General features: G+C 41.1%; 1 protein-coding gene across 5 annotated transcripts in view; it reads right to left on the minus strand.

Moving 5' to 3' along the window:
• utrn (utrophin) overlaps positions 1-24,562 on the minus strand; it is a 239,026-nt gene that overhangs the window by 156,703 nt on the left and 57,761 nt on the right. For all 5 annotated transcript variants that reach the window (XM_042503021.1, XM_042503022.1, XM_042503024.1 and 2 more), the window contains 21 exons: positions 24,200-24,379; positions 23,357-23,485; positions 22,293-22,463; positions 21,179-21,235; positions 20,851-21,006; positions 19,978-20,115; positions 19,618-19,713; positions 18,438-18,608; positions 17,977-18,149; positions 16,386-16,536; positions 14,756-14,931; positions 13,371-13,506; positions 12,725-12,874; positions 11,598-11,750; positions 11,385-11,486; positions 11,091-11,208; positions 10,351-10,568; positions 10,076-10,193; positions 8,656-8,861; positions 7,587-7,741; positions 7,294-7,483 (listed from right to left, as the gene is read on the minus strand). In XM_042503021.1, coding sequence (XP_042358955.1) covers positions 7,294-7,483; positions 7,587-7,741; positions 8,656-8,861; positions 10,076-10,193; positions 10,351-10,568; positions 11,091-11,208; positions 11,385-11,486; positions 11,598-11,750; positions 12,725-12,874; positions 13,371-13,506; positions 14,756-14,931; positions 16,386-16,536; positions 17,977-18,149; positions 18,438-18,608; positions 19,618-19,713; positions 19,978-20,115; positions 20,851-21,006; positions 21,179-21,235; positions 22,293-22,463; positions 23,357-23,485; positions 24,200-24,379 — 3,144 coding nt within the window. The remainder of the gene's footprint in view (positions 1-7,293; positions 7,484-7,586; positions 7,742-8,655; positions 8,862-10,075; positions 10,194-10,350; positions 10,569-11,090; positions 11,209-11,384; positions 11,487-11,597; positions 11,751-12,724; positions 12,875-13,370; positions 13,507-14,755; positions 14,932-16,385; positions 16,537-17,976; positions 18,150-18,437; positions 18,609-19,617; positions 19,714-19,977; positions 20,116-20,850; positions 21,007-21,178; positions 21,236-22,292; positions 22,464-23,356; positions 23,486-24,199; positions 24,380-24,562) is intronic.

The following is a 24,562-nucleotide window of genomic DNA, read 5'->3' on the forward strand; positions in this document are numbered from 1 at the left end:
GTGGCAGAGATAGACTGCTTGGTGACATTTACATTGCAAATACACACATACCCAGCCAAAACTTGGCTATCTGCTGATACACAAACAGCCTTTACATTTGTAAAAATAGTTACAAAAACAAACCAAAAGCAGACTCCAAAACATGTGCTGAAAGTTTTGAGAGCAAGTTAAAAAAAAAAAAAACAGACTACACAGATGTACAAGCTAAAAACTAATTTCAACCCAATTAAGAAAAAGAAAAAGCAGAAAAACTAAAAACAGAAACTCTTTCCTTCAGTCCTTCAGCTTGCTCTCTCTCCTGGAGTCCACATACCTTGCAGAGTTTCTGGTAGCGTGGCGAGGAGATGGCCATCCTCTGGAGCCTGTGTAGGAAGACCACCACTTTCTGGAGGGAGGTCCGGACCATGGCCATCATCTTAAGACTGCTACAACTCTGCAGCAGCCTGCTCCTGGTCCGCATGCTAGCACTGCCCTACCCCGCTCATATTGTTCTCCCTCTCCCTCTCCCTCTCCCTTACCAGCCGACCAGACCCCAGCCAAGCTGACGTGATGCGCACACACACACACACACATGCACAGAGAGAGAGAGAGAGAGAAAACACACACTCGCAAGCGTACTCAGCTCAGCATGCCCCCATGTTTCGTCACATATACACACGTGCTGCACACAGTGAGTGCAGCCTCAGTTATCTCTCTCTCTCTCTTTAGAAACAGTCACTCTCACAGAGCTCTCAGCATGCACACACTCTCACACACACATACGATGATGCAGGCGAGCAGGACAAGACGAGACACTCACTTTCTCCTCCACGCGGACATTCACACGCGCACCCCGACTGCAGAGCCAGAAGAGAATCAAACAAATCACTTGTGACGGCACCCTGCAGAGTCAGAGAAGGGTGACGAAGAAAAAGGAAATGAAGAAGAAGTAGATGGAAGAGAAGAAGAAAAAATCAACAAGGAGAGAAGACTGGAAAGTGCTGGCAAGCAGGGGGGGCGAGGAGAGAGGAAGGCACGAGTTGCACTGGACGAGAAGAGAAGCTGATCGTACGCGGTTCACTTTTTACTGCCACTGATCCAGAGAGAGACAGAGAGAATGAGTGAGAAGAGGGGAGGAAGAGAGAGAGATAATACTCCCTTCAGAGCAAAGAGAGGAAGAGAGAGAAAGCGGAGAAGAAAAGAAGGAGAGAGACGGATCAAAAGCAGCGGTGTAAGGGACGACAACCACTGCCGCTGCCGTAAAGGCAGAATGACATTACGCGAGACAACCAACAGATCAATAAGCGAGGGACAGACAAAGAGAGAAAGAGAAGGGGAGCGGGAAGAGAGTGAGAGAGGGAGACTGAGCCATGCACAAATGAGATGCACACACACAATAGAGTTACGAAGAGGGAGGAGCTATTTCAGGCGTCCAGGTTCCTGGAAGTAAATGTCCCATTCATTTTCTGCCTTGGCAATGTTAGTGACTGACAGTTGGAGCACTTCCACGTCTTGGAGGGACATGAAACTGTCCTGGTGGAATGACGAGAATTAATGTATTAAAAAAGATCAGTTTCTTTGATAAAAGTCAAAATTACAAGCCTGTGTCCCAAAAATATAAAAAGATGGGTTAACAAGGAGTATGTTGGAAACATTCAATCACAATGCTTAACATTTTTACAGCGTAAAACAGCTTGTCTTCCATATTAGTCTGTGACTCAGGAGGTAGAGTGGGTCATCTACTAATTGGAAAATCAGGGACTCAATCCCACTTCTCTAGTCTGCATGCCGAAGTATCCTTGGGTAAGATACTGCTCAATTCTGCATGGATTCAGCAAATTCCCAGTTGCAACAAAATACCATTTTTAATGCGCTACAGCTCTAAATCATGCCTCCTAGGCTCATTAGTATCAATAAAGCTATTTGCTTTACCAAACAGGCAGACAAAAAAAACAAATATATGACTTCTCATTAAGAAATGGTTAACCACTGAAACAGTGGTTCAACAAAATGTCCACTGCCAAATAATGAGTTTTTTCAAATACTGCTGCTGTTCACATGGTAATGATATGATAATTGCTTTCACTTTTTCTGTTTCGGTTAGTGCACCTTTCGAGGATGTCTGAGCTGTCTCAGTGACATCTCAATCGACTTTCTAATGAATGTATAAAATGACAAAAATAAATCCTAAAACTAAAATTAATATATTTAAAATAGGACGCCATAGCATAATGCTACAGTATCGTTTCATAATCCAAAAGGCACTCATTTCTATGCTGAGAAACACTGAGGGTATCATTTAAACCATAGGAGAGAAATACTTCCGGCAGCTCCTCCTCCTTTGTGACACTATATTGCGTGTGTCTGTGTGTGGGACAGAGAGGGAAAGAGAAAAAGAGCATGTGTCTGTTATGTGTTCTGTTTGTGTGGCCCCAAATGCAGCTTTTATAAGATTAACAGAGAAGAAAACGAAGGCCTTGCTGAAAAACAGCAGATAAAAGACTAGGAAAAGGAGAAGTAAAGTAGAGCAGCAAGTGAGAAGGTAGGAGGGCAGGGTCAAGAGAAGATAAAGAGCTTTTAAGCATCTTTTATCAACGCAAAAAACATTTAAATCTTTAGAGAATAAATCTCTCAGAAGCACGCACAAGTGCCGGAGAGATGACATCCAGAGACAAAAAGGCAGCAGAAGAAAAAGAGAGTCACGTAAAAGCGGAGATAGGAGCACTATCAGAAGAGATTATCATAAAGCAGCCGCTCAGCTCCTGCAGAGCCACTGACCACACAGTATTACACACAGTGTTTTTTTTTTTAAAACCCATTAAAGTCGTCAATGACGCTTTCTCTTGACTTTTATTTGAGGTACTGCTGGAAAAAAACTCTCTTTCTACCAACACAAGGGGCATCTTTTTGAAGTGAGGATGAAAACCTCTATATCGCCCAGCAGCACACCGACGGCTCCCCATAACTATGACTCATGCATTTAAAATGAGCACAAAGTGACACACATACACAAATGGTGTTTCCAGTGAAGCACTACGGGATGCATTACAGCACTTGGCCCCCGCTTGTCTCTCTGTACACATGAAGGGAGACTCCGAGGCAGAGAGGAGAAATGAACACAAACAAATTCCTCTAAACCAACAGGCAGCTTACCTACGCAACCAGCTAGAGTAATCATAATTTACCAACAGATACACACACACAGTCACAAGGAGAGGGGATCATGATGAGTTTACTGAAGAGCTCTGTTTAGACAAGGTTTAACTGGCTACAGTGTCCGTCCCAGTCATTCCACAGTATCGACTCTGCTTCACAGGGAATTACAAGGGAGAGTGTTTTGTTGGCTCAGTCTTAATGGTACTGACAGTACGGGGGTAAGAGGTTAAGAGGTTGTAGGAGGCATGTATGCCTCTGCTGCTCACACTGCTTTGGTCAAAACACATGTGTGCGCGCACACACACACACACACACACACACACACACACACACACACACACACAAACAAAGGCACATGTACATTTCAAAAGCCCATGGCCAAACACGTACGGTTGAGCCTGATAAAAGCAGCTCCTATAGCACCTTTGCACTTCTCGGGTAATACCATTATTGCTTTACTTTCCAACATACAGAATATGTGGTGTGATGGAGGGACCACAGACAAGCTCCAGTCAGAATTAGGGGATGTGATATGTCCTATGAGATGATAGAAATTAGTCAATCAGAGTTAATTATCCCAAAAATGTCTCTGGTTGTATTGGACCATAGCAGACAATGCTGCTAATTAATGAGCACGGCTGCTTTATGACTAGATTGGATTTCCACATAATTTGTTCAAATTACATTTCCAGAAAACAAACTATACTCCAATGTATTATATCAGTATAATATAATATAAAATTCTGTATGGTGTATTAATTTCATTATATCCATATTGCCCACCTGCAGGGTTGGGTATTGTTTAAAAATTACCAGTACCAGTAACCTTTAAGTGACATCCATAATGTGAATAGAGTGACATGTAGTACAGCCAAAAATAATTTTGAACGTTTTGGTGGCATCTCAGCTTGCTGAATCGCCAACTCCGTCAAACACATCACACTCAACTTCACCACTACACCACAGACTGTTAGGGCTGTAGCTGCTGCTGCGAGAGTGTGAGCTCTGCACCGGAAACAGTTATGAGAGCCTGTTACATTGACTAACTGTTAACATGACATTGCCTAATTATTATCAACAGCCAAGCCATTTTGTTGTCATTTTGAGTTTGTTGGGGCCATTTAAAAGCTTGGTGTTAGATCTTAGCCGCCACTGCTGTGTTAGCTCACGCTAATGAGGCAGACATTGCACTGACCATTTGCCAAGAGAAGAAGGGCTCCGGAGACGGTAGCAACAGAGCAGTTCACTCCCGGCAGGGAGTCAGGATAGTCCAGTATCATTTGACGGGACTTGGTGCTGTGTTATTTCTGTATAACCAGCTCTGCCCACCAGTAACTCCAATGCCATGATCATGACACAGTATTACAGTATACCACTTTAAAGCGACTATGTTTTTTAAGTGTTCAATCCACCACAGTTTTTAAGAAAACACATGAAATTAATAGAAAAGTTACATTTTACAAAATATGATTATTCCCTTTCCTAGTTCCTGGAGTTAAAGAGAAGTTCAGTAGCACTCTAATGTAATTTCATGTATGATAAGTTTTTAGCGAGAGACAGAGGGTGATAAGATTATCTTGGCTTCCCATAAAGAGTGGATTACAGAGAAACAGCGAGCTTGGCTTTTAATGGATGGACAAAAGAGTGATATCAATCTTCAATCAAACACCCAGCAAGAAAGCAAATAATATAAATTGTATTTCCCCAAAATGTCAAACAATTTTTTGACACCACCACAGTATATGTTAAGAAAAGATGGTAATTCTTGTGGTCCAGTCTATAATCAGTGCATTATACGTCTCAGTTGAGTTTTGTTCAATATCCATTCAGCCTCTGTGTTTTCAGGAGATTTCAGTTAATGTGCCACATTTGTATTTGTCATTGCTCCAAACCAAAACACCAACTGTGCACTTAATATGAACACAGCAGTAAGAGGGATAATGGCCATTGGCCAAAAAAATTGTGATTAAAGTAACCCGACACTCAACAGTGGCAGAGCAGCCATTGTGAGTTCATAAAAGGGTTGGGGAGACAACTCTATGTCAACACACGTCCTCTGAGGCTAAAAGGCTGTTTTATAATCCTGCCTCATGGACATTAGTGCCACCCATCAATCTCGACTCCAACTGAGACAGAAAGACAGGAATGAGAGAAAAAAATTAGGAAAAAAAATGAAAACTGTGTGTGATGACCAACTCAGAAAGATCCAATATGTCAGTGTGCCAGTATTTCTTTAGACATAAGCATCTGACTGATACTCAGTGTTCACATACACTTACACTAATTACTTTTCAAAACTTTTTCTTAACCTTCCCATTTCATTGTGCCCCATTTCCAAGCAATTTGAAGTACGGTGCAATTCCAAATGCAAGATGCGCCTGCTGCTTGCTCACATCTAAATTTGGCTACTATTCTGTGCATGAGAGCTATTGGAATAATGTGAGTCCATAGTCCTCAGTTCCCACAAGTCATTAACAGATCATTGGTTGTGGCAATAAATTAGCCCCCCCCTCCCATGCTGCCAATGTCAAACCTTTTGGTGCAAAGCCTACATTCAGAACAGCTACGGTAAGCCTTTCTCTGCAGCCACTGATTATATTTATTGGTCTAAAGCCATACATTATCATACGCGCACTGCCCAGGCATTTGAGAATAAGCAAACTGCCAGCACTTAAAAACTTTAGTAGACATTCCCACCGCCAACTAGCAGCATCCACCGATGAGTATCACGTGATTCCAGTGACATTTCAGTGATCACGCAGTGCAGCACTAGATTTTAAATTCATAAAACAAAAAATGGAACAATAGACAAAACATATATATTTAAAACCTTTCCAAAACATTCTGTCAATTTAAACCTTTTTACAGGCCTGGAAAACACTTTTTCTGATTTCATAACTATTCTTTTTCTTTTTGACCATGGGGCCCCTGGATAATAAATTAAGTTTGAACTTGGTTACTCCTTGACCACATACTTGCCCTTTGAAATGACTTTGACAGACTTTTTAGGAATAAAATCCAACAGTATACAGCATGTGCCCTTTAAACCTTTGAAAGGGCTTAAATGATGGATTGTGTTCAATACAACAAATATAGATCACTGTAACGGGCAGACGAATGTGATAATAATGTCCATTTCTTCCCAATGAACAGAATTGTATTAGACCAAATCCAGCCAGGGCTCAACAATGAGCTGCAGGAGTCTCTTAGCCTCACGTCCACACCAAGTTAATGAATCCTCAGAAATCTTTGTGGCCACTCATGCAGTTATTCACTGTCATTTTTCTCTATAACCTTGGCCTGCTTTTAAATAATTGGACAATGGAAATGGTTGTGATAGCGCTGTCGCATGCACAAAGACAAAACCAAGAATGCTATTATGGGACGTAAGCTTTCTGCTATGAAAGATGTACGACATTGCAGCAATTTCTCAGGGACAAGGAGTTCATCCGAAGAGCAACAGGAAGCTTGGATGCGCACACAACACCAAATCTTTGACAATGTCTGAAAAAAGGGAGGTTGTGCAAATGACAGCCCCTCAGTGTAAAATCGGAAAGAGATGAGCGAGGCCGTGACTTAAAGGGTCAGCTTTTTTTTTTTTTAAAGACTTTAAAAAAAAAAGAATATGAGTGCCCATTTTATCTGTTGAAAGGGTGAGGTGAAGCGATTTGGGGATTAAAACGTTACATAAAGCATAAGATGGTGTGTGTCAACAGATCCCTGAGGGAAGGTCTGGGTAAATGACAAGCTAGTGAGTGGAAGCGCTAGCACACATCCAAATCCACACACACACACACACACACACACACAGTGACTTCCTAAGCAGCATAGGACAAGAGGATCAATGTGCAGCACTCAATGCATACAAGCACTCACACGCCCTCTGCGTGCCCTCTCATTCACACACCTTAAACCAGCCGCTTACACATGGATGCACCTACACACACACACACACACACACACACACACACACACACACACACACACACACACACACACACACACACCCCTGCCTCTGTCCTTTTGAAGAAGGATGCGCTAATAAAGGATGACACTGAGATAATAGGCTAGCACCTGTGCATAGCTTCCACACTCTCACACACACACACACACACACACACACACACAAACAGTTTCTCTATCTGTTCACGGTCCTACCTCCAGTTGTGACCGCAGCTCCTTCACGTGGGCGGAGTCCTGCGACAGGTCTTCCCTCTGGGAGGCGTCGGCCAGAACGTTGACTGTGGTCTCTGCCTCCTGGAGCCACTTGAGGAAGGACTCCAGCTCCCTGAGAGACATCTGCAGGCCCTTCAGCTCGCTGTCCAGCTGGGCATGGAGGTCACTTGCCCTGCCAATCAATAACGATGACAACGTTACTATGCATGTAAAAGATTTCTGAGTTTCTGAGCAGCAGAGTTTATGTGCAGGTAAACAAGTGAGTTTGTGTGCACCTATTATTGATGCTGTTCCAGGCGGCGTTGTGCTTTTCTGTGACCTCTTTGATCCTCCTGGTGTCGTCAGTAGAATACTCCCGCAGAAGATGATTTGACAGCTCATTGAAGGCCACGACCGTGGCTTGGCCTCGGCCCAGGTCTTGGAGGAGCGCCTATAAAACAATCAACGCGGCAGCATTAGGATCATCATAACACTGAAGATGTGACTAAACCATAATTTGTCACTGTGAAAGCCCCTGTTGGCACTACTTCTTTTTTAATTATTCATTTGCATACAGTGCTTTAATAAACTGGTATCAGCTTTAGTTAGACAAATTGCCAGCAAGAATATCAACGACCTATTCTGTAAACTTTATAAAAATTAAATTAAAGTTCAGGGACTAAACACACAAAGACATTTGTTTTTCTGCAGCTCAGCAATCTGACATTGTTATTCTAACCTCTACTTAATCAAGCAGGTTACATAACCCAACTGTTATTCATGAGGCCATACTATTATTTTAAATTTAGCATTAGCAAATGAGTCATCCATGTATGACCCCCAGGCCTCCTATTCCTTTAAAACAAGGTACACTTCACTTTTTTAAATGGACAATTACTCATCATTACAAGAGCACACAAACCAGGAGCAGATAGCCGTGTATCTAACCTGCTGGATTGTGTTTAACTCAGTTGCCCTCTAGTGTTTGTGTCCAGTAATGCACTGGACACACTCATGAGGCAGATTTTTTTTTTCCAAAAGTCATCATCTCAAATTAAAATGATGGATGATGTGGGTGTACGGATGTTATTAAGGTTCAAAGTGATACTGCAGAGGGGTGATTTATTCATCCCACCCTTGCATACAGCTGTATAAAGGACCTCTAATAGTTTATAAAGTAAAGTTTGGTTTAGTCTAAGATTTTTCTCTCTGTTAGAAAAGTGAGCTGACAATTTCCCTTGGGTATATTTCTATTGTACTGTAATGACAAGGACACAGAATGACAATAAATGACCGGATGAAGGACAGGTGTTAGACACCCTGAGGACACCGAGACAAAGTCAAGCAGTGAAACTTTTCCCTAACCTTGTTGTCAGCAAGCAGTTTAGTCAGGGGATCACCGGACTGCTGGAGAAGGTTGTAGAAAGGTCCTTCACTAAGCCCAATAAGAGCTTTCACCTCCCTCCTCTGCTCCTCCCACTGGTTGCTGTGACCAATCATGTTGTCCAGCTGCTGGAGCCGTGCCTCAATGCCATGCTGAGTGCTGTCCCACTGGCTGCGTACCCTCTCCACTTTAGACAGAGAAACCAATGCATGTACAACACGAGGACACAAACAGGTTTCCCATACATTTTTACCAATACATTTTCAACTTTTTTTCATAATATTTTTTTCGTGACTCAACACCTCTGGCTCCCTTGTCTAAAAGTCAGTGGGTTTTTTGAATTAATTTTTTTGTTAGAAGCTTTAAATATGGTCTGTGGTTGACAAAAGCTAAAGAAACTTTCACATTTTGTTTCACAACGAAAAATCCTTAAAGTGGTGTTCATTTGTTAAGATTATTAAACGTTTGTTTACCACAGAGCCTATTTTTAGCAGTGATTCAAAAATCCAACGTAAAAGTCCCATAGGCTTTTTGATGAGGGAAACGCTTCCGGGTTGGCCTACAGAAAAAAGTCATCCCCGGGTTACTTTAAAGCAATACAGCTATACATTATTAAACATGCACTCCCCAGACATTTGCATCCAGGCAAACAGCTAGCGCTTGCTAACTTTGCTTTGCATGTGCCAATAGATCAGATAAGCACATACGATCACTTTACAGAATGCCAAGGCTGCTCACCTTTTTAGGAGATAAAGAAGCAAAAATGCGATACACGTCCATGCAATTTAACGCGTTTTTACAATATATTTTTGACACCTTTGCATGCACTTATTTCTAGTTAAATATTTGTTTTATAAAAATGTCTGAAAATTGTTTTGTGACCTGGCCTGAGCCTGATCATAGCAGATACCTTATTAAAGGTATGGTTAGGCTGTGTTGTCTATACAGAACAGACTTGTTAATAGCCAACTGTTTGATTTCAGCTGAGATTTAGTTGACGACTGCACTCTGATGCTGCTATACTTTAAGACTGTACTACTGCAGCCTCTCACTCAAGTTAGCTATCCAACAGAAGTAACTGTCACTAATATCATTAAGCAATATGTAAATCACTAACAGTGAATATTCATACATCTTATGTGCTTCAAATCTGCCTGAAACCCTTCATTAATTCATTTCATCATAGCTTTTCAGCATTTTCCTGTTTCTTCTCCTTCAAAACTTTTTCTAAATATTCTGTTAATTCCAGTCTGAAAAGTTGAAACTTGATTAGAAATAAAAACAAGCTCCATATTTTCATAAATCCTGAGATGAAATCTTACAAAAAAAAACAAAACGTTTCTGTTGTTTTTTTTAACTGGTTAGTGGCTTTCTTATGTGATCATCGTGCTTTGTACATACGTTTCTCAGTAATGGATGTGCGAACGTCCAGATTAGAAGTCTTGTTTTTGATGTTCTGTGCCAGGGTGAAAATGTCCTCGAGCTGGGGGTGACGCTGCTCTAGGTCACTTTTCGTCACCTGAACAAACACACATGGACACAGTTGAACAAAGTGTACAGCTCAGAGAATTGTATTTGGCAGTTTACTTTTACAAAAAAATGCACTATTCCATTAAAAAATGTTTAACGTGTTCACAACTTTCCTCCATCTGTTCTCTCTGCTCCGCTTTTCTCACCTGAAGACGTCCCATGGTTGTCCTGATCTCCTCTGTGTCCCCCACAGTGACAATATTAGACTTCAGCATCTGCGTGATGAGGAGAAGCCAGTCTGCCAGTTCGGTGGCTGTCTCGTTGAGGTCAGTGGGCGCCACAGTGTCCGGCGTGTGTGGGGTTTGGTGGTGGGGGTCCTCGCTCACTAGGCTGGCCATCTGCACGGCTGAGGGGACCGCAGATACTGGAGCCAGGGCGAAAAAAAAGGCAGGGAAGGAGAGGCAAGTAATGTTGACATATAGAGCTTCTTTAAAAAGGAAATGATGCAATGAACATTAAAGATGTTGGAGTGAGAGAGGAGGTGCTGTCAGATAGCTCTCAGAGGATAGTGGCATCACAGTAAATCATGATGAATGAGGCGCCCGGGTTTGTTTTAGTGTTACACAGGCAGGAGTTTGTTGCTCACCTCTTATTTGTTATTTCATCATGCATTTTCATGCAGCAGATTAAGCCAAGCCAATAAGGAATTTCAAATCTGCCACCTGAGTACTTATTACCTCTAATACAAGTGCATGTTTATATGTTTGCCTTCTCCTCTTAATGATCCAATATCTCATTTTCTCTATCTCTCCTAAGGCTTAAAACTTCATTGAGACAACATTTATTTATTAATTTTCATCCTTATAACATTGACCTATTATAAAAAATAAAGTTAGAAATTAGAGAAATCATGACTTTAAATAAGAGCATTTCTCGATATCTTTACCAAGCTGTTGGTGTTGGACAACATGATGCTGTGTCCATGGGGAGACGGGTGGCGGAAGAGATTCCCTCAGTCGACAATCCAGAGCTTTCCAATCACCTGCCAGTTGCTCTACCTTACTCTGTTTGCATAGACAGGAGCATATAATTAATGCCAACAGAGAAAAATAGTATATTCAGCTTTTAATAGGGCGGCCAATTAAACTTGTGGCGCTTTAACAAGCAGTATGGTATAATTATATGTAGCAATTAGCCGTATGTCTTTATGGAATTATGTTACTATGGTAACTATGGAAACCTTTTCCTGAGGCATCAACTGCTGTCGTCTCTGTAGCTCTATAGAATGAGCCAACAGGTCCTCCAGGTCCTTCTTCCTGTCCTTCATGGAGACCTCCAGAGCCTGCAACAGTTACAAGCTCATTTTAGGTGTAACATTTATGTTTGTGATAAAAAATGAATTTTTCAGTGAGGTTAGATGTGTTGGTTCACGTCATGTATTCAGACAATCTACCTGCGCTTGGCCCGGGGTCAGGCCCCTGGTGATGATTGTCTGGTGTGTGACGACAACCCAGTCAGTGAGCCTGTTCATCCTGTCCTGAAACTGGGCGTGGCTTTGGAGGTTGGTCTCCACCTCTCCGACTTTGTCCAGCAACTCATGGGTCACCTGCAGGGAAAACAGTAGTAAATAAAAATGAGCAAAAGAAGGGAAGAAAGAAAAAGACAAGAGAAGAAGGCAGAGAGCAAATGAAAAAACAGCGAGAACAGGACGTGTTGTGGCTGTCATAATTTTGTAAAACATGGTAACAGGTTATTAGAGTACTACAGTGTTTACAGCAGGCTGATTTCAATAGCTGCCCGCGGGCCAATTCCAGCCTGACAATCAAATCCCAACGGCCTGCTGATCCGTTCTGTTTAAAAATAAATTCAAATCTAAAACCTGAAGAAGGAAAAAATCATGTGAATAACAGACATTTTGCCACTATAAATCCTCCAAACCAGCAGATTGCGCCAACGCACTTAGCCGAATTGCCTTTAAACCTAATTACCCACCACTGAGTTTGAAAGGCATGTTTTCTTTTAGAAATCGCCTAAATTACACCATTTATCATAGCAAGAAAAAAAAACATTTCTTCAGAATTTTACATTTCGACGGTATATGAATATCAGGAAAAGTACTGTATCTACAAGTAAGCTTATATTAGTTGTGTTTCATCAAAATCCCTTTACTCTGAATGTCTTATTTACAATTTTGCCAAAAATAAATGACCTGCCATAACCAGATCCAGTGTCAAAAACACTGTCAAAATTCGTCTGAACTGCACACTGTCCACACGGCAGAGAAGATGAGTGAGGTTTTGAGTAAAGGTTGTTGGAACTCTAAATGTTAAATGTAAATTGTAATGTAGCAGAACAAACGTTATTAAAATGTGGTGGCATGTTGTGTCGTTTACACACATAATGAGAATAATAGCTCAGAGAAATGTCCAGCCCCCAGGGCACTATGCTTTCTGAAAATGTAGGTCCCTGTACAATATAGCTGAAAAGCCTTGGTCTACAGTATAAGGTTGCTTTCATCTTTGACCCAAGACAAAATCTCTAAAGATGATGCTTGATAAAAAACTGATTAAAAGTTTGTACCTTGCTCCAGTTGAGGTTGATGGCTCTCAGTTTGCCAACATGCTGGTCTCTGCTCTGAGGGCTCAAACTGGGATTGGCCAGGATTTGTGGGGCGTGCTTGTTAACCCACCCGAGACGTTCATTCTGTGCATCCATTTCCTCTGCAAGGGCCTGCAAGAGAAAAAGCACTGATGCTTAATTCCACAGACATGGACAGATGCATTTATTTATAACATATGAGTGTAAAATAAGTAAAGGGAATTTAAGAAGTAACACTGAGAGGGCCAGTAGTAGAACATAGAGCTGTTCCATATAGCCACATCATTCATTGCACTTTTCGCAAACTGTCTCGACGGGGGGTGATAGTCTGTCTTAGGATGTTTTCAGGAAGGAATGAAGACTGTATACCCTCCCACAAAACTGCATTGTTCAAAACAAGAGATGTGAGACTGAGGTTATCTCTGTGTATGTTTACTAGGTTTGACAGGTTTTGCTTGTGATTGAGATACAGAGAGCAACTTGTGGGCACGGGAAAAAAAGAACAAAGGATAGTAGAGTCAGAGCTGACCACAAAAATAGCTGAATCTACCAGCTCAGGAGCAGAAATAGAAATCTCTGCGCTCCCAAGAATCACGAGAACATGAGCATGTTTTTGGTCTTACTGCACCTTGAGTTCTTTGAGGTTGTTGTCAGTGGCAGTGACAGGTAAGGAGCTGACAGCGTTTTCTGCCTGCTCCAACCATGTAGCCAGCTCCTCACGTCTCCTCACCAGGTCTGCCAGGGCCGGGTCTACTCCAGCCAGCCTGTAAACACACACACACACACACACACACACACACACACACACACACACACACATACACACACACACACACACACACACACACATTATTGTACACAGATAAGGATCTCCATTTCCTGCAGGTTGCAGGCCTAATCCTAAAATGTAAATTTAAATTACTGTTATAGACTGATTGACCACACTGATAATGTTAACCTGCCAAACGCTGATAAAGAAACGAAGACTGTTGGTGATGGAGACAGGGCTCTAACCTCTGTGCTACATTATACTGTAAAGCTAAATGTTACATCGTCAATAATCAGCAATGACATTTATCGTGTCAAATTCCGCATTTGACTACAACCGCATACAAGGTATCTTCTGTATTTTTCAACCTGGCCCCTATTTTTCCATGTTTTTGTATCTAAGTAACTAATAGGAACAACATTAAAAAAAAAGGTCTAGAATTGTGTAAGTAACGGGCTGCCATGTAATCCCTGCAGGCAATTGAGTACCTTCAACTTACAGTACATCCACTAGAAGTGCTTGTTTTTGTCATTGGCAGGCTCAGATTGTGAATTTAAGTGTCTGACAACATTATCGAAAGGATCCCTACAGAGATAGACCTTTTTGTCAAAGAGCAAGATCCTTTTCGCGTAACCAGAAAGAGCCTGAAATCTGTATCCCCAAACCCACCAGTTTCCATTGAAATAAACAGAAATTTTACAATCTTAAAATACACTTGATTCAAAGAAACAAAAATAAGACGCACAAAAGCCATCTTGGTTCATCTTTTCACTTTTCCATCAATAACAGACACTTCTTTGTTTGAAATAACCCCTTAATTAACCGTTAGATTTGAAAATGTGCTGGCTGTGTACACACTAAAATTACTGCTTATGTAAATGGAGTCTTGTGGAATTGGGGATGGTGATTTCAGGGCTGTTTCTGGTTATACAAAGGATGTTGCACTTTAACAAAAAGATATCACTTCCGTAATGTTGTCAGACAACTAGAATACTCAGACTATCAGTGGCAAAAACAAGAACTTTTAGAGGATGTACATTGACTGTGCTCAAATGCCCACAGGGATTACACTACAGGCCTTTTCAGTCTCGCTCAATATGGGAGCAATCTAAAGAAATGTTGTTCCCATTAGTCATTTAGACATAAAAACAAAGAAGACTCCCTGTTTGAAAATATTGATGGTATCCTTTAATCTGTTCAATCCATATTTGACATAGCATCCTGTGTTTCCGAGGATACATTACCTGCGCTGTCTCTCGATGACCTGACGGTTGACAGCTCTCCAACGCTGACTGAGGGCGTCTAGCTTCTCATCAAGAAGGGATCCATCAGGGGATGACAGCTGACCAATTATCTGCTCCCCAGTGCGGGTCAGTTCGGCCAGGACAGGTTGGTGGCTGACAAGACCTTCCTCCAACTCCTAAAATACGTATAAAAGATTGAAAGAGAGCATGAGCACAAAAAAAGGTTGAATCAGGGATCACTCAAACAGCATAAGCCGATTCACTCAGGGCAAAATCCCCTCCTCAAGTCCATCTCTCCAAGCAAATCTCTGATTGACACAGAGGTATGATTGGTGGCACATCCAGATTTAAGCTGCCAAATCTCCGCTTCCACCAAGAGAGATTTAACTCGCTGAGACAGACCCGTAAAGCAGGGTGAGGGATTGTGAAGTCCGCTAAAGGGTGAGTCAGCTAATTGATCTCTCAATTCCCATCCACTTGATCCCTAGTATCAATCTCAGCAACTGTGAAAACATGTTAAAGAGTCAGACAGATGGAGCGTAGCTCCAGCTTTTGCAAATCACACTGATAAAGGTGTCAGAGAATCTAATTCCCCTTGGAAATGAAATTAGCACTTCAGAAATCAAAGACAGCAGAATTAGAGGTCCCTTCTCATATCACTTTTCAGTTCTCCATTTCTCATTCTGTGAAACGAACAAGTCGCTGTGCAGTGTGTTTGTTTATCAGGTACAGTATAACACCCACATTTCCCCTTGGGGAACAAATGCAATTATCTCTGGTCTAACATTTCATCTAGCTGCTTATATTTCAAACATATTACTACTGCAGCGTGGGAAGGCAATAATCCTGCTTTGAGCTTGTAAACATATGAGGTATTGTGAGTCTATATTTGACTTATTAGTGTTTATAATGATAAAAGTGAAATGCAATCATGGCATATAATGTCTTCGATGTCATAAAAATATGTAAAAATATAAATCAATTAGGGGTGTAATGATATGTCACTCTGACGGTTGACAATATATCAGTATATCAATATATCAGTTTTAGTTATCGCAATCCAAAACCACTGATGCAAAGCAAAAACACTGCTATCTTTAAGATAGACTTTTTTTAGACTTTTTTGAAATGTTGGCGTGTCTGTGTCGCCATTTCCATCCAGGCACACCTCTTTCCTAAACATTCAAACAGTGCTCGCAGCCTAATGTCTGGTAGATAATGGTAAGCACACAAGAAAAAAGACATTTTAAAAGATATTTGAAATGTCATATCGTTCATAGGCCCCCGACTTGAATCGAATTGAAATTGCATCATGGCAGACTTTGTGCTATCAGCAAATATCATACCATTCAAAGAATCAATATAACATCATGCAGTGATGATACTTGTGATTTAAACTCCCAAAATCATTATACTCTGCCCTTGTGCTGTGTATTGGCAAGAATTTGGCAATACTGATCTAATTTCAGAAAACTTTCATGATATAAAAAAAAAGTGAGTGAGTCTATGGATGGCATGACCAGTTGCTCGTGTAAAAGTCATATGAAATACACCAGTACACATTTAACTTCAGGCTGTCGCACAAAAATACATGTTCAGACCTCCAGCTGCTCCATCACCCTCCACTGACCTCTTGGTGTTGTCGTGCAGAGTTCAGGTCCAGCTGTCCATCAGGGCCAACGCTCTCTGACAGCAGGTTCTCAGTGTCAGTCAGCCACTGGTTCAGGTCATTCATGTCGCAGTGGAACTGCCTCCACTCCTCTACAGCACGATCAAAAGACCTGCAGCAGCACAAAGACTCACATATAACACACCAGGTCTTCTTGATGACAATTAAAACTGCAAAAAATGTTTATTGGGTAAACTTGAAAAGGGTAAGGACATAGGAACATTGTTTTAAACTTCACCTGTTATATATATATATAGTTAATGAAAATAAGTACTGAGTCATTTGAAAAACATGCAATATATTTATAGATATCTGCAAAAATAAATGCTGAACAAATAGCATAAAGTGGCTGACATGAAACATTAACTGGAAGTGAATTTCAGGTAGAGCTCAATTTGCATAACATGTAAATCATATAATAATGGCAATTACCCGACAAAATCGTTTTAGGAATCTCTTTTTGTTTTTCTTTTTAAACTTAAAACTCAGTTCAGTTTGTGGATCTCTTGATTTGAATGATGATGTTGGATTCTGCATCTTTGCTCTTGTTTAGGGGTGACTGGGCCTAATGTAGAGGCAGATGAGAGATTAATGAATCCTGGACTCTAACAGTACAACCGAGTTTACCCGTGGGGAAATTCCACGGTTTACGATAAGGAAGAATGGCAAAGTTGACCTCTATTAAACACCAGAAAATGTCATAACAATCAGAAACCCCTGACAATATAGGAACGCTCACAGAGATGCTACTGAATAAATCAGCCTAGACGGAGAGGCTGATTACCTAAAATGCCTTATATAAAAAACAGATCTTTATCTCATTGATGGTCTGCGTGAGGGCTATTTCCTCTCATAGCACCACTTAGAGCCCAACAAATCTGATGAGGAGACAAGGTGAGGAAATGAGTTTTAGATGAGCAGTTTTACAAAATATTTTCCATTCTTTTGATTTTTAATGACGCCCAGAGGTTATTGTGATTACAGACGAAGTGCTCCTGCATTTGTGTGCTGTCTTCAAAATGAACTTACTAGTTTATTCTAGCATGTGCACATACTGTACTCAGCAACTGAAGACTGTTTATGCCCAAGGAAATGTGTTGATGGTAGTGAAGGTCAACCTGTGTGTGTGTGTGTGTGTGTGTGTGTGTGTGTGTGTGTGTGTGTGTGTGTGTGTGTGTGTGTGTGTGTGTGTGTGTGTGTGTGTGTGTGTGTAAGAGAATGAGTGAGTGAAAATGTGAATAGGCATGAGATTGTTTATGCCCTAGGAATTGTTTTGATAGTAATCAAGGTCAGTGTGTGTGTCTAGGGAGCTCGACTGTGTGCCTTGGTCTGTCTCTTTATCTATTCTTGTTGTCTCCTGACTGGCGGACAGCTGGCATTTAGCATTTGTGCAGCTTTGGCCACATAGCCTGACACAGATTCACATACATTCACATCTATAAGTAGCAGCTTCTCTCCCCTGCTGCAACATTTTCTGTGCAAGACTTAATCAACTTTGACCTTAACCTTAGTTGTTGAGTATAAGTACAGTATGATATGTTGGTGAACGTACCCTTTGCGGTGGTTGTACATGCGGTTGAGGCGGTCCCACTCGGCATTGAGCTGTGTAAGGGCGTCTCCAATTTGGGCAACATCAGAGGGGGAAGCGTCTCGGATGGCATCGGGCTGACGCTCGTGGATGCCTGTGACCAGCTCCCCAACACGCTCTAGATTCTCTTTGATATTCTATAAAAAGACAAGATGAAGATGAAGGAAAGACAGCACGGTCAGAGAGGGGGGGAGTGTTCATCCGTCAGAATGATTGATACCAGAACGCGTCATTTTGGAAAGCTCTCCCAAAGGTTCAGAACTGGTGCTTTCTATTAAATCACTGCTTCTATTTTTACTACAACCAAAGGTTCATTAATACCCCTTTTCTGTTTTTTTCTCATGTGTGCAAACTGCTACACAAAAGCTAATACAGTAAAAAAAAAAAAAAAAGAAAGTTTACAATGACAATGTTTGATAGCCCACCCTCAGTGTGTCCTCCTGGCTAGAAAAGTCTTCGTAGAGCCCTCCGCTGAGCTCAGAGGAGTTCAGAAGCAGCTCGTTGTCGGCCATGGCGAGGAGCACTTTGTTAATGTCCAACAGGTAGTTGGAGGGAGTCAGTGACGGAGCACTGCTACGCTCCACTGAAGACATCTCCTACACGACACAGCAGCAGGAGAAAAACACAGGGCAGAAGGAGGTGAGAAATTAAAACTGACTGTGCCACATCATAATAAAGCATGTCATACTTGCTAAACTAACACAGCAGAGGATCCAACAATCACACACTTAAGGTAAAAGACACAGCTCATTGATTAAAGCATCCTACTTAGTTTTGGGACTCCCTAAAAACTCCTGGCGATGGTACCTTACATAAGATTAAACTTAAACAACTTAGAGACCTCACGCCTAGCTTACTTAAAAAAACGCATATACATATGTATATATTTATACTAATTGATTTATGAAAATACACTTAGATTTTCGCTCCTTGTACTATTGACAGGGCTGCAACTGCTACTACACTCCCTCTACACATTACCAAATTACTTTTACCTTAGTGCTGATAAATTCTCACATTGGCCATTACTCTGTTACACAGGAAAATATGTACCACTAAATGTGTGCTACAATACACTGACATTTAGATTAAGTACATTTTGTCCAACAATAAAAATCTACTCAGATGGGGGGTCTGTATTTAGATATCAGTGTAGTATCTGTCCCAATAGATGCCCAAACATGCTTTCTAGCCCCACTATTGAATTCTATGATGCAAGACCAAACATACAAATGATAGGAAAACATGAAAAGTATATTCTGTTTACCTATATACTTGGAGCATGAATTATTCCATTCTGTTTGCCTAATTTTCAAAGCTTTCAAAACAAAACTAGCACATACTTTGCAATTCAGTCCAACATCTTACCAGACCAAAATAATTCAAGATTTCTGTTCTACATTCTTACAAACGCGCCTGCAGGTTATCATACAGGCTGAAGAATCAAAGTACCCTCAGAGCACATGAGACGGCTACAGAGCTTGCAAAAAGTGCACTGTGTCCTGAAAAACAACACCCATCTGGGTGAAATACCAAGTTTTAAAGGAGTCCCAGTTTGTGTCTATGTGTTCAGACCATGTGCTCATGCATATGTTAATCCCTCACCTCGGCTGAAAACTCTCTCATCTGCTCTGAGAAGATGAGAGTCGACGACGACTCCGTAGTGACTTCAACCTGCCTGATTCGTAGCACTCTCAACTCCTAAAGCAGGCAAACACACACACGCGCACACACACACACACACACACGCACGCACGCACGCACGCACGCACGCACGCACGCACGCACGCACGCACGCACGCACGCACGCACGCACGCACAAACACAAACACATTGACCAAACCGCAACAGTGCACAATGGGCGAACACAATATGACAGAGAGCAGCGTTTTCTCACATTAAAAAAACATTCCCATATAAGCAAGGCTTAAGGAGGACACAACATATATTTTTAATGTGTCTCACCCTGTGAGCAGAATATTGGCTCTGCAGCCGCAGCAGTAGAAGTCTCAACTCCTCCCTCTGGCTGTCGTCTGAAGTTTGCTGCAGCAGTTCTTCTCCTCTTCTCAGCAAGTCTTCTACGCTGGCTTTCTCCTCATCCATCTGGTGCAGAGAGACAGACGGGTCAGTGAAGAGTTCAAGAGGCTATGACTCAGGTCCAACTTATTTGGAGATTAGAGATTCATTACGTTTTAAGTCTTTATATAAATTCAGTTAGTATAAGATAAAACAACTTACACTCCAGAAACAGACATTAGCTGTTAGTTTCTCCTTTGCTAAGCAAGCAGCATGTATTTCAGAGCTGAGACTCTGTAGACGCCTCCCCGGAAAACACTGTTTAAAACACACTAAGAGTTTCCAACCGGCACACTGACCTTGCTTTGGACTGGTCAGGTCTGTTCGTGCAGTGTGTTTAACGTCATAAACCGTGATAACACAGATTGGATTCCAGACTTGTTAGGCCTTGAAATGCCCAATCAAATCTCGCCTTATCAGGTGGCAGCTTTATATAGCCTGTCGCCTGGCATATTCCTCACAAAAACTCTTAAAAACTTCACAAAGAGAATAATAGGCAACCTGGGGCAATTTTCTGTGCGTGTTTTCAAATTCCTGGGAAAAAAATGATAAAGATGGCTAACCTTAATGAAAATCATTAGCCAGACAATAGACAGATTGCCTATTTCTATATCCACCACACTACAAGATTTTGGACAATTACAACTTATCAGTGAGTATCTTATAGTAATACCATAATTATCAATCATCATTCTGAATCCTGTTTTAGAAACTAAATGAGAAAGCTTCGAATGAATGAAACTGAAAGGTGATTTTGTGTACCTTGTCATCATCCAGGGTGTTTGTTGGGTCCTTCTGCTGCTGCAGAGCCTTCAGTGTGTCCTGGAGCTCTGCCTGAAGGTCTTTCACCTCACTGGACACCAAAGCCTCTGCAGGCCGTGTCTGACTCTCTGCTCGAATCTCCTGGCTGTAAATGACCTGATGAAAAAGATCAGATACAAACTGCAAGTCAAAACAAGTAAGATATATGCAATTGTATGAAAGAGTGTTCAGCTGTGGTATGATTTGTGATAGTACACAAAGTTCAAATAAAACTCAGAAGTAAATCTTGGTAGCTATTTTCAGTGTAGTTTATATGAAATTGCTGTACCTGCTGAGGTATCTGCTGATTCAACTCAACGCCACCTGACTCCAGACTGGTCATCATCTAAATGCAAAAAGACAAGGAGCAGAAGAAGTGACTGCAAAGACTACACCACATGCTTTCTATTTGACGATTTAAAGGAAAACTTCACCCCCGAAAAGATAATTTGCATTTCAATTACTCACCCTGTGTTATGTTGTATTTGTGAGAAAGACTTTGTTTTTTTTTGCTTGCATCGGGTGAACAAAGGATACAAAAAACAAGAAAACTGTTGATGAAAGGAAGTCATGGGGGACAACATTTAACAGCAGCAAAACAATATCAAAACATTCTTTGACAAACTCTCACACAACCTGTGCAGCATAATCCGGCAGCCTTCTCAGATGAATTTAAAGTAAACTTAACTATATTCTTCTCAAAGCCAGACAGCACTGATAAAAACAGTCATTTCACCTCACTAAAAACAGGAGCGGCTGGGCTACAACTGCCTCAATGAGTTAGTCTGTTTCTGTTATTGTGTGATTTAAAGGGAATTTGAATTAACCATATAAAACACCAAATTCAAACATAACCCAAACTATCTAACCAAGGCAGTGGTAGACCAACAGCTCCTGTATTTAGCGTGATAAAATTACTGATTTTGTCAATGGAGGCTGGCTTTAAAGAGAGCATAGATAAACTTTGCTTTTAGTTCAGCTGTAAGTTGGACAGAACTACAGTATATGTTTGGGAAGAAGTGAGCAAACGACTGGATAAATGAGTCTTGGATTATACTACACGAGTTTTGTGAGAGTTTGTAAATGGATGTTTTGATATTGTTTTGTTGTTGTTAAACACAGACTCCTCCATGACTTCAATGCATTAGGATTTTTTTTCCCTTTTTTGGATTCTTAGTTCATCATGGTGGCATGCAAGAAAAAAAAGTTTTCTTCATGAGTTTAACATAACACGGGGTGAGTAACTGATTTCCAAAGGATAATTTGGGGGTTGAAATATTCCTTTAACCTTATTAGTGCTTACAGCAGGATTAAATTCCACATTATGTATAAATGAACATAATAATGAATGTTGGCTTGTTTGATCCAGTGGTTTTAGAATTACACAGTTTGTGCTGTCATACCTTAGCAGTTTTGATGTGTTGGGACACTTTGTCAAAGTTGCAGTTGAGCTCAGACAGTTTGGGCTCCACCACCTCTCGGCAGGCGGGCCCCCTGCTGGTCATCAGGATGATGGCCTGGTCCTTCACGTTGTCCACACGCAGACTGATGTCCTCCAGCTCCTCCAGCATGCGCTAAGGACAGACCACAGAGTAGCTGGTGATCTGTTTAAGTCACTTTATACTATCAGTCATTCTCTCTCAGACTAGATGGCAGCGTAGCCTTGGTTCAAACCAGAGAGCTCAGCACAGCATGTACTGATCAAGGTTAGCAGCACCAGCCAAAAGCTGATATTTAGTGGAGACCTTCAGTTGTCGTGGCAAGAGGAAGGAAAGGGTTAAGAATGTAAAATAACTTTTAAGATAAAAATTATCTGACACTGCCATGACAGGCTCATCTTCTCATCTTGCCTCATTTTCTCACTGTCATGTTCTTTCATATACCACCTCTCTGTCGCACCGACTAGCTCTCACTCTCTTTTTTTTTATCCATTAGGTGATGTACGGTGAAAATTGGGCAATTATTATAAATAACTACCAGTACTCAAAAAAGTCCAAATAGTGCTCAAATATGTCCACTTATTGAAAATTCCCATCTTTACCATGCATTAAAAAACATCTAAAATGGGACATTTTGAAATGAGTCATCATTACCTTGTTATTCCTCTAATGTAGAAATGCATTAATACGTCTGTATACCACAAGGTAACAGAACAGGAGGGGATTTTCTTGATGGATTCTCACAGAATGCATTTCCTTGCCAGAGGAAGTGATTTCCATAAAGCAATTCTACACTATTATTTGATGCTGCATGTCATGGCATAAGTTCTGCCAACTCTAAAATATATTCGGACATATAGAAACGAATAACTTTAATATGATAATATGGAAAAAGAGAGGCTGCTAACCTCACAAGTTTTAACTATCCTTAATGTGATGTGTGTGCTTTATTCACACTTTAGGGCCATTCTCCCTTCATTCAGACGGATGCTTTCCCTCTAACACTGTAATGACTCCCTCTGCCTTACCTTCACCACCTTCTCCCTTTCTGTTGGGGCGAGCCGCTCGGCCTCGTCCAGGTGGATCTGGGTCTGGTAGAGCCAGGTGCTGATGTGAGCCAAGTTCTCATCAAAAATTTCCACTTCATTCTGATGACTCTGCGCAAATACAGTGAAAAACAAAGACTCAGTGTTTCCACGTGGAAATAAAAGACATTAATTACTGTAAAGGTCCTCCTGTGTTTTCCCCATTTACTACTTAATCTAAAACAAAGGCATTTTAATGATTCTCAGAGTGTTTCATTACTTTTATATGACTTGCCGCAGTGCACAATTACAAGAAGGAACACTTCTGAGTCTCTTCAACTGGTAAATATATTTTTATTGAAGAAGTGATTTGCATGTCCTTGTTTTGTTCTTGATTTTACATTTCTTTGTTTAGTGACTGCAATTACTTGACTTACACTGTATAATGAGGACTTGTTTTATATGGGTTATAAAAAAAATAACCTTGCAATTTTCGTTATCTACCCAAGGTTGGGAAAAACAACTTTAAAATTCAATGAACCTATTAGAATTTTAAAACTTTAATTATTCCAGCACACTGAATATGTATTAGAAATGCAGTCATAATTGATAAAAGAAGTCTCATTACCCACAGAAATACTGAAAGATGCAGCTAATACAAAAATGCATTTATTCTCCAAAGTATAGCCTTTATTCATTTGAGTGAAGGCAAATTAAAGTATTATTTAAGCATAAAACTATTTAAAAAAAAACAAGCAGGTGGGAGAATCTTCTTACTCACAAAAGATAAAGAACACAGCAAGTCTTTATTTATAAAGCCTTACTGTATAAAATATTTGCACTCACCAGCACAGCGCTGAGCCAGTCCTCAGTCCAGGTGCGGACGCGGCCCCAGGCTTCATTGAGGCCACACAGTTTTTCCTCCAACTGAGCCTCGCTGCCCTCCACCAGCGTCTGCAGACCGGCGCTGGTCTCCATCAGGCTGGACAGCTCCACCTTGCGACGCTCCGACTCCTTCAGCAGGCCCTGGAGGACGAACACAGACACGCGCACAATTCAATATTCAGCATGTTACACATGTGACTTCCATGTTTCAATAACTTACTGCCATATCAGCTAAATATTGTTAGGATTATTGCACGGGTCACAAAAATGTAATGCCTACCAGAATAAAGGCATGAATTGCTGGTTATTATTAATATATTCTAC

The sequence above is a fragment of the Plectropomus leopardus genome, chromosome 16, assembly GCF_008729295.1.
Source record: "Plectropomus leopardus isolate mb chromosome 16, YSFRI_Pleo_2.0, whole genome shotgun sequence".
NCBI lineage: Eukaryota > Metazoa > Chordata > Actinopteri > Perciformes > Serranidae > Plectropomus > Plectropomus leopardus.